Source organism: Pteropus vampyrus, unplaced genomic scaffold, assembly GCF_000151845.1.
Source record: "Pteropus vampyrus isolate Shadow unplaced genomic scaffold, Pvam_2.0 Scaffold572, whole genome shotgun sequence".
Taxonomy (NCBI): Eukaryota; Metazoa; Chordata; class Mammalia; order Chiroptera; family Pteropodidae; genus Pteropus; species Pteropus vampyrus.
Genome location: NW_011889353.1, coordinates 947,775 through 957,827, shown reverse-complemented (window position 1 = coordinate 957,827; position 10,053 = coordinate 947,775). Strand labels below are relative to the sequence as shown.

The following is a 10,053-nucleotide window of genomic DNA, read 5'->3' as shown; positions in this document are numbered from 1 at the left end:
TAATATTTCTCTTTACGTTTCATCTTAGCTTTTATTTATATTTGAGAAGTGTTGTCTTCCATACATTCCTCAAGAACGCTGATCAAAATGAATCATCTATATAACCTTTGAGCATTTAAAAACATTTCTTCCTATTTTGTTCATTGTGCTTAGTTTGGATATTTATCATTCTATTTATAAGTTTATAAAGAGCCTTACTGATGAGTTTTTGAACCAAATTTATCAGTTTACTCATTCTACTAGCAAGCTGGATATTCGCTATTATTAAAAACAAGCACAGAAACTTGGCTTCTCTTAGATTTCTTTAAATCACTAAAGATTAATCCAAAATACTTATTAGTATTAATCCAAAATACTAATTGGCTTACGAAGTATTCTAGTTCTGCAATATCCTATTAACTGACAACTACTGTATATAAATTCAAATTTTATAGTTATTTGCTCAATGTGGGAAATCTCTGGATCACAGAATTGAAAAAAATTGACTTTGTTTTATACAACTATAAAAAGCCAAAGTCAAATCATGTTTGAGAAAATGAACAACTTTAAATTAGAACCCAATATATAATGTTAGTATCCAAGACAAACCTTGGATATAAAAATTTTTTAAGTTACTTTTAACAATGATTGAAAATATGAATCTTATTTTTAATGCTATTTTTAAAACAATGGAAGACAATATAGCTCATTCTTTAAAATATTTTTAGCCTGGTCTTACTAAAATTAAAATACCATTTAACAAAGTAGGCAAAGTGTTAAGAGCATGAACTAAAGTCAGTGGTTAGTTGGGGTTGAAATTGGCTCCATGATATACTAGCTATGACTTTAGGCAAGTTATTTAACCTCTCTAAACATTATCTCATTTGTGAAATAGAGGTAAATAATACTTTATGGTTCTTAGAAAATATCGAGATCATGCATGTAAAGTGCTTATACTTCATAGCACATAGTAAGAGCCCAATATTTGTTAGACATTATGAATACAGAAAATCAAATCCAATTATTTGCAAAATGTCTACACTAAATGTTGAATATCAAATCAAATTCAGTCTCACGAAAATTTTGTACTTAGTTGCTGAGTCTTTTGATACAAAGTTTTGAAATTATAAATGAGAACCTAATAAAAAATTGCCATAAATTCTTCCTAGAAACACAAACTATATCCATCCATTTATGAGGTGTTCCCAGCGTAAGCATGAAAGTCTCTCTGCACCTAAATTATTTTTGGTCTTTTAAGTATTTTGTGTTAATCTTGGTTGATGAGATAGTGAAGAGAAACCATTGAACTATACATAGCACTCTACTCTTATAGAATGTTTGGTCCCTCCTGTATGTAAAAAGTATTGTTTAACGTAGCTATTGAAAAACTTCACAAAAGCTGTAATTATTTTTTTTATACAAATACAAGTTAATTAGTTGGTCTATTCAGTTGCAATTTTTTTATTTTTATAAAACTTAGCAAATTATGAACATAGAAACTAAGAATCTCCTAAGCCTTTTACATAAGTAAATTTCAAGTTCACAGTCAGTTCATTTTGAACTATTATTAATGAGAGGCTTAACACAGTAATATCTCAGACAAGGAAGAGGGCATTAATTCTGCAGGCAATTAGCAATGAAAATGCTAAACCTGAACAATCAGTTACTGACCATTTCCATATACATTTTGAGTAAAAGATGTAGACTACAGAATGCAAACAAAAGTGAATATAAAATTTATCTTTCCCAAATACAGCTCTACTTTATACAGGTCTTGAGGTTTACCCTTGACATCAACAAAAATTAATGCACTCAGGGAATTAGTCCTCTCCCCCACGGTCAAAAAGAAAGCACATATAATTTTAAATTAGAAAAAGTAAATGGCAATTTGCAAGCAAAAGAAAACTAGACTCACATTCTACTATTTACATTTGTTCTATTCACAGGTCAAATTTTAAATGTTTCTTTTCATAGATAATTAAAAATAAACACTTTTATAAAAACATAAATGCATTTTACTGCACCAATACTGTGGGTAAGTAACTCTGAATTTAGAAGCCCTCTAGAGCAAAATTAACTTCACTTTGCGCGGGCCAACTGGTCTATCATTTAAATCTTTAATAGCAGCCATAGCTTCATTATAGTTTATCATGGCAACAATGGCTTCTCCTGTAGGTAATCCTTGCTCATTATACTGTATCGAAACTGAATCAGGTATGATTCTATAACCATGGAAAAAGTCTAGAATTTCATTAACATTAGCTTTAAATGGAAGATTCATTATCTTAATAGGTGTTACTCTACCTGAACTACAATTTAATTTTGGATCAGGCATAAATCTCCCCTCAGGAAAACTTCCCATATTACGCTTTCCAAAATCAAACTTGCCACCTTCTGGGCGACCAAAATTCACAAAAGGGCGATGACTTCTAAAATCAGGTGGGCTCCTAAACTCCTCACCAGGAGGTCTAAAATCTTCAGGAAGTCTAGGGTCCTCCTCCAGAGGTTCTCTGAGGTCTTCCTCCGGGAGCCGCCTAAAGTCCTCATCAGAAGGCGATCTAAAATCTTCCTCCTGAGGGCTCCTGAAGTCCTTATCAGGAGGGTGCCTAAAGTCTTCACCTGGAGGACCTCTGAAATCTTCATCCGGTGGGTGCCTGAAATCTTCCTCTAGGGGGCGCCTGAAATGGTCCTGAGGCGGCCGCCGGAAATGCTCCTGGGGCGGCCGCCGGAAATGCTCGTGGGGCGGCCTCCGGAAGTGCTCGGGAGGCAGCCGCCTTAAGTCCTCCTCAGGAGAGCACCTGAAATCCTCAGGAGAATGCCTATAGTCCTCGGGAGGTTTCCTTAAGTCTTCCTCTGAAAGTCGCCTGAAGTCCTCCTTTGGTGGTCGCCTCCATTCTGCCTGGGGAAGCCGCCTGAAGTCATCCTCATGGGGCCGTCTCCAATCTTCCTCATGCGGCCGCCTCCAGTCCTTCTCCGGGGGCCACCGCCAGTCTTCTTCAGGGGGTCGCCTGAAGTCTTCCTTGGGAGGCCGCCTGAAATCCTCCTCAGGTGGCCGCCTCCAGTCCTCCTCTCTAGGGTGCCTGAAGTCCTCCTCCCAGGGGCATCTGAAGTCCTCTTCAGGAGGCCTCCGGAAATGTTCCTCCCAAGGGTGCCTGAAGTCCTCTGGGGAATGTCTAAAGTTTTCCGGAGGGCGCCTATCAGGCTGTCGGAAATCCCCCTGGGTATGCCTGAAGTTGTCCAGTTGCCTCAAGTCCTCTTGCTGATGTTTAAAGTTTTCAGAAAGGCCCACTGTGAACACTGGTAGATCATTTGAGTCAAATGAATGGGAATGGTCATCTCTATCACACGACTGTGAATGGTCTTGCATTCTCTTGGTGGGCAGTAAGTTTACACCAAATTCTTGCATTTGTGCCTCAGATATAAGTCTTAACAATACTTCTGTCCCCAAGAATCTTCGACGGTTTAAACGTTCTGCCTTCATGGCCTGTTCTTCTGATTTGAATTTCACCAATGCTTCACCCAAACCAACTCCTTTGTCATCATAAAGCAAGTAAATGTCATCCTCCTCAAGAGAAAAGTCTGCAAAGAACTTCTGAACTTCAACTTTTGTAACATCAAATGGAAAATTTCTTATATATATGCACAGTTTTTGGCCAGAGTAGCCTTGAGAGTATTTTTGTGAAACATGTCCAAGCCTCTCTTTCTCTATTGACGCTGGTCTTTTCTTTTCATAACATTCAATGAACTTCAGCATCTGTTTTCTAGAAACTGGATCAACAAGAACTGGACGATATTGTAAAACAGTCTTATGTAAACCCAGAGCAGTGTTGTAGTCTTTCAGAGTTTTAAACATCACAAAGGCATATCTTGTTCTTCTTTCATCCTTATATAAAAACCTAATCTGTTCATTAGTCAGATCAGTATCTTTAAAGAAGTTTTTTAAGTCTCTCTTGTTAATACTTAGGGACAGATTTTTTAAGTGAACATAAAATCCAAGAGGGGAACGAGAACGTGTTCTTCTGGGAGATTTTGAATGAGATCGTTTCCGAAAATGTCTATCATTTACTCCTCTTAGTGGAGAATGTTCTTCAGTTCTCAAAGGAATATCACCCTCCTTAATTGCACTACCACCAAACTCAATCCACTGTTGTTCTGAGCCTTGCATTACTTCTATAAATCTTGAACCCATAAAACTTCTATGACATTTAAGACCTCCCGAAGCATCAATACATGAAGCAAACTTTACTATGGCATCACCATTATTTCGGCCATCGTGATGTTTTAAGAAAATTACTCCATCCACACACAAACCAGAGAAAAAGACACGTACATCATTTTCATTCACTAAGTAAGGCAAACCACGTAGAAACAAGTAAGGATTCTCTGCCTTCAGTGGCCGTGTCTTTCTTGGCCTCAAATCACCATGTCCTGTACCATTAGTATGAAACCCAGAATCTTGATTAATCGGAGAGCCATATCCAGAATTACTTGCTGCTTTAATACCCTCAACGAAATTAGATAAGCAGCCAACCCCAGATGCCCCAGATCCTGGTCGCTCTCTTCCTATGCGATCAGTTCTTTTCATTTCTATAGTCTTCTGCATTTCTGCCTTACTGCTAAGAAAGAGCTCTACAGATGAATCCTTGATAAACCCTCCTGAACGACTTATGGCACGTCTTGCATCTTCATCTGTTGCAAAAATAATAAAAGCCTCCCCAACATCCCCTCCAATTATATGCACTCCTCCATCAGGAATAGTCAATCCCGTGAAGAAGTGACGAATATCCACAGGCCCCGCAATAAAAGGAAGCCCCAGTAAACGGATGACTACAGCCATGCTGAGCTCAAACCACAGCAATAATGACCTGCAGACAAAAAGGTACACATAATAGCAAGTCTTATTTTTGAAGTAAGCTTAATAATTACTTGGTTCCTACCTTCTTCAGTATTTATAAATGAAAACAAAATACAAGTTCGAAAAATACTGACTGTATCTAATTCTCAAAAAAAAACAATAAACTTTCTCCCATCTAAATATACAAATAAACCAACTACTATGAAGATACATTTTCATATCACCTATCCTATACAGTATGGACAACAGAAATATCAAATCTTCTTTGTAAGTCTACCAAGTACTGCTTCACAACAAGACCAAACTATTTTCAGACTCACTAAGAAACATATCTTCTACTGAAACATGAGAGAGAACTTTGTGGATTTTACCACGATGAATTTTACATAGTTATAAAAGCCATCTCTATAATTTTTGCTCATAATAAATTGCTTACCACTAAAGCATCACTGGCCAGTCATAAAGTACATAAGCCATGTGTACCTAAGATGTACTATTCTACTTCACATTTTTTTTTTTTGTCAAGCCTCTATGAAAAGCCTTAAGCTCTGGATATCTTACCTTTTATTATTTCTTGGAGACCTGTTAATTCTGTAAAAGCAACTTAACTGTGGAAAGAAAATGAAATATAATTAATCCTCGGACCCTGTAATTGATCTTAAACAACGCCAGATTAGGATATTCACCTCAGAATTACCTATTAAAAGTGAAGCAATATAAGGAACCACAACTGTGGGCATTACAAAATGGTCTTCTTTGTTCCTAGGGGAAATGAATCATCCTTCCAAGCAGACATCTGCAAATTATTTAAAAACAAAACAACTTTCTATAAACTAAACTTGACTGGAAATGGTACAAAGAAAGGGGTGATAGAAATGTGATTGATATATTTTGATTACAGTGTTGGTTACATGGATGTATAAATTTTTCAAGGCTAAATGAATTCTATATTTAAGATCCGTGCATTTAAATGCATATAAATTTAACATCCACTTAAAAAGACAACTGTTCTACAAGTAAAATGACATTTAAAAACACCAAACAATTCCCAAAAACTTTCTGTAACTTCCACCTATGAAAGACCAAGCACCTAACTCATGTTCAACTCTTACAAGTCTCCTCTCTTTCAAAATATAAGACCAAATTAAATTATAAAGGCAACCATTCAAATGACAAAACAAATGAACACTAATGTTTCAAATTCAAAAACCATTTTCTAAAGCAAAATCCAAACAATGGCTACCATTTGGAAGCAATTTTAAGTTCTAAATATACAGTTCGTACTTCCAAACATGGAACCAAATCTCCTGACTCCAATATAAGGCAGGCAAATACTAATATATTCCTAATCTCAACTATCACTCCTTATCGTAAACTCAACTACTACTCAGTAAACCCTTTATTAAAAGACAATTACTATTAAAATTCATCTCAAGCCAAACAAAACTGTTCAGCTAAAAAGAGGCTCTTCTTATGCTAATAAGTTTATTCCACTTCAAACAACTGTTCTGGGTTCTACTGAGGAAACCCAATGACAATGTAGAAAACTTAAAAATATAATAGAAATATATTAATTTAGAAGTTCAAGGGCTATCAGTATTAACTACTGAAAAATCTCTTTAAGGAAATTCACATTGAACACTTTCAAAGATACCTGAACTAACAATAATATTTAATAGTCTTACCAAATTAAGACCTGCCAAATTAATAAATTATGTTAATTTGTAAATGTTGCTTTAATTCAGTACTTACACTTAGGTACCACTCTTCCACAAGGTGGGGTCTGAAGACATATTCTTTGAGGTCTGCAATGTTTATTTTCCTTTGAAAAGTGGTCCATAGATTAAACTTTTTAAACTACAAGCTAAACTAACAAAGATATCAAGAAATTACTTGGCACATTCTATACTGAATTATCAATGCCAAATTAATATTAAAAATATTAATGAGGTTTACTCTTAAAATATTTGCACAGTATATGTAAGGGCAGGGGGGATATGAGAAATCTCTATCATCTGCTCAATATATGCTGTGAACCTAAAAAACTGCTCTAAAAAATAGTCTATTAAAAAAAAATCTGCACAGTACCAAAAAAATCAAGTACACACCTAGTTCCTTCAACAAACTAATAGTCACACCAACACTTTAACAAAAACTATAACTGCCTTCGGGAATAGATGTCCACATTAAAGTTCCAAGACTCCTTCCTATGTAAATTGACTTAGCTCCTTTTTTTACTTTTAAAATTTTTTAGAAAGCAGCGTTTAAGATATACTTCATTTTTCCCTTCTAATTTTTTTTAATTTAAAAGAAATTTACCCTGAGAACATGAATGTATCTACAAGAAAAGTTAGGGATGTTTCAAGGAATAATTTTATGTCAAATTATAGTAATTTATCCTAAGTTAAAAACATTGTAATTAAGTTCCATGAGTACAAATCTCATGAATGCCAATTCAGACTAAATTAAAATTTTGTTCTAATTTGCCACAGTTAAATATAACTAATAAACTTTTTTGCTCTTGAGATAGTAGGGTAATGTACCATTTAACTCCATACAATAACACACTTAGGAGACCACCTATAAAAGCCCAGCTCTCAAAAATGAGCACTTTCTTGTGGTTGCCATGTTATTTCCTTAAGCAAATTCCCCAGAAATTCTATTCTTAGAACATTATACAAAAAGCTAAACACACAAAATACTCTTAAAGTACTCTGCACTTTAAAATTTTCTACTTATGAATTTATTATGTGACTCGGCTTAAAGACAGTGATGTTATAACCTCTGACCTATGAAATTAGGTCCTTAAAAGCACACTTAAGGGCAAGTCATTGAAATAAACGTTTTAAATAATTTTGCTAAAGTTTTAACCAGTTCATACCACTTGATCACCACTATCACCAATCAATATTGAAATGTCCATATTCTAATCAAGCCTGAGAGGGAAACTGGGAGGAGGCTAAATTTAAATACATATTATTTCAGATCCATCTGATTTTAACTAGCGAATAACAAGTCATTTCCAGACAAGGTGAGAGAGCGAAAACTGCGACTATTTCTGAAAACTCAGTTATGATGAAGCACATTCAAATTCTAAATGTGTGAGTTTCCCCTGCAGAAAATAATCTACCCCAGTCCACAATTATTCTTTATGACGGCCTGCGTTTTATCCTTATAATGTAGATGGTCAAAATGAAAACCAAAGGCATGACGACACAGTCCCCAAGAGGAACTGTAAATGAAGACGATTCCACACGGCACAGGATTTCCCATAACATCCATCATTCTCAAACGGGGATCATCCGAAGGCTTCGCTTCAATACCCCAAAGCCTTTGTCCAGACTCCCAGGGGTCAGAGCTTCCTTTTTTCACGCCAAGCCAAAGTTGCTACGTGCGATCCGATGCTGTCGCCAGACCTTCAGCCAAAATGAGCTTTCAAATTAACCTGGACCGCCCAACATCCGTGCCTTTCCGTTACGCCGTCCCAAGGGCAAACATTCCACCCTACCTCGCTACAGGCTGAACTGTTCCCAAATCTAACTGAAACACTTTGGCCCCTCTCACACCTAAAAAGCCGGGCCTTCAGCGCTTTCCTGCCACCACTGACTACGATGACATAGCAAAGGAAAAGAAAATACCTATGAAATCCTTCGAGATCTTCTCTCAAGAAAACTGGGAAGCGCGCACACAACAGCACATGGAGGATGACGGGAGTGTCGGTGTTCAGCAAGGAAAGAGGGTGCCCTAACGGCAGAAGCTATGCTAGCTCCCGGCGCGACCGCCAGCCCCGCCTTTCTCTGTTCTTCCGTCCCCGTCACCAACCCCCTTCCCACCTCCGACGCCCCAAGGGTAACTGCTTCGCACTTGGCAATAAACACACACCACTGCTGCAGAGTCGGACACACAAGACCGGGGGCAGGGGGCACTCCTCGTCGCAGCAGCCTCCCCAGAACAAATAGAGAGAACCCTCAGTGAGCCTAGAAGAAGATGGCGCCCACTCTCCCCTCCGCTCCGGACAAACGGACGTACAGTTTGCCCATGCGCTCTCCAAGCGTAACCCACCCCCACAGGCGCCCCGGCCACGTTTGCGCACGCGCCTTGACGCTCACCCGCTTCCCGTAGTCGGCGGGGAAGGGAGGCGCCAGCCCGCCCCGGCTTTGCTCAGCTTCTGCGCATGCTCAGGTTTGCCAACCTGATCGCCTCCCCTGTTAAAGGAGAGATTCTTGCACAAAATTTGGCTTATGCTGGTTGCTGTATTGAGAAGCTTCAATAAGTAACTGCCTTAGAATACTGGACAGACGTTCGTCATTTCCAGGAGTTGAGAGAAGAGATATAAAAGCAGGGAAAAGTTGGCGTTTTCTCTGTCTTTACAGCACTACAGTTACTATGTAGTGTAAGCATCTTATGAAAGGATCTTTGTAAACTCTAAAAGACCACGGAGAAAATGCCAATCCCCAGAGGGCTTAATGAATGCATGCTTATTCAATTTCATAGACATTAATAACTTCATGCAGAAGTGCCTTTATATATTTGTTATTCCTACCTTCTGGTGTTTTGAAACAGGAGACCAGATAGGCCAAGCATGAAAATTGGGAAGTGGAAAGCATAATTACAGGCATGTTTTGTAATACCTGCTCTTTAATAGCTGGTGATCAACCCTGTGTTTAATTTTATTATTCGCAAATAACAAAGCCGCCCATCACGTTTATAACTACGTACGCATAGGTGGAGTCAAACTCACTAAGAAGAAACCACACCTTTAAAACAGTTACAGATAACAAAAATGAATTTCCAATCCCTCTCTCACTGCAAAATACCCATTCTTTAATTTAATGATATGGTTGTGAGAATGAAGAGGCAGTTTAACGAGTGGATAATAAGTAGTTCCTGGAGTGAGAGCCGCGGTATACCCACTTGGGCAAATAACTTAGCCTCTCTATGCCTCTTCCTCATCTGTAAAATGGAGCTGATAATACCTACCTCTTAGGGGTGCTGGAAATGTCGAATGACTCCACGTGTAAGTATCTGAGCCTTTTTAAGTATTAGTGACTTGTTTCAAATGTCAAGGTAATCCATAATCAAGTAGAGGATGTCACCTTGTGGAGCTAGGCTCATTGACTAAGTACCATTTACCTTGATTATTCCCCGCAGTCCAGGGTTTGGTCCTGGCCTTGGAAGTTTAGGAACCTGAACTTAAAAGCTAATATTTATTGAGGGTT

At 37.8% G+C, this 10,053-nt stretch overlaps 1 protein-coding gene across 10 annotated transcripts; it reads right to left on the bottom strand.

Moving 5' to 3' along the window:
* Positions 1-1,424: 1,424 nt before the first annotated feature.
* On the bottom strand, positions 1,425-8,878 carry RBM12B (RNA binding motif protein 12B). Of its 10 annotated transcripts, none has more exons than XM_023525593.1 (5): positions 8,717-8,875; positions 6,587-6,656; positions 5,532-5,630; positions 5,396-5,442; positions 1,425-4,844 (listed from the first exon to the last, which is right to left on the bottom strand). In XM_023525593.1, the coding sequence occupies exon 5, from the start codon at positions 4,814-4,816 to the stop codon at positions 2,042-2,044; it is 2,775 nt and encodes a 924-aa protein (XP_023381361.1). In that variant the 5' UTR covers positions 4,817-4,844; positions 5,396-5,442; positions 5,532-5,630; positions 6,587-6,656; positions 8,717-8,875; the 3' UTR covers positions 1,425-2,041. The 10 variants fall into 10 exon arrangements, with proteins under 10 accessions (XP_023381361.1, XP_023381360.1, XP_011382694.1 ...); XM_023525592.1 differs by lacking the exon at positions 8,717-8,875 and adding an exon at positions 8,473-8,661; XM_011384392.2 differs by lacking the exon at positions 6,587-6,656 and having other exon boundaries at positions 8,717-8,878.
* Between the last annotated feature and the right edge of the window lie 1,175 nt (positions 8,879-10,053).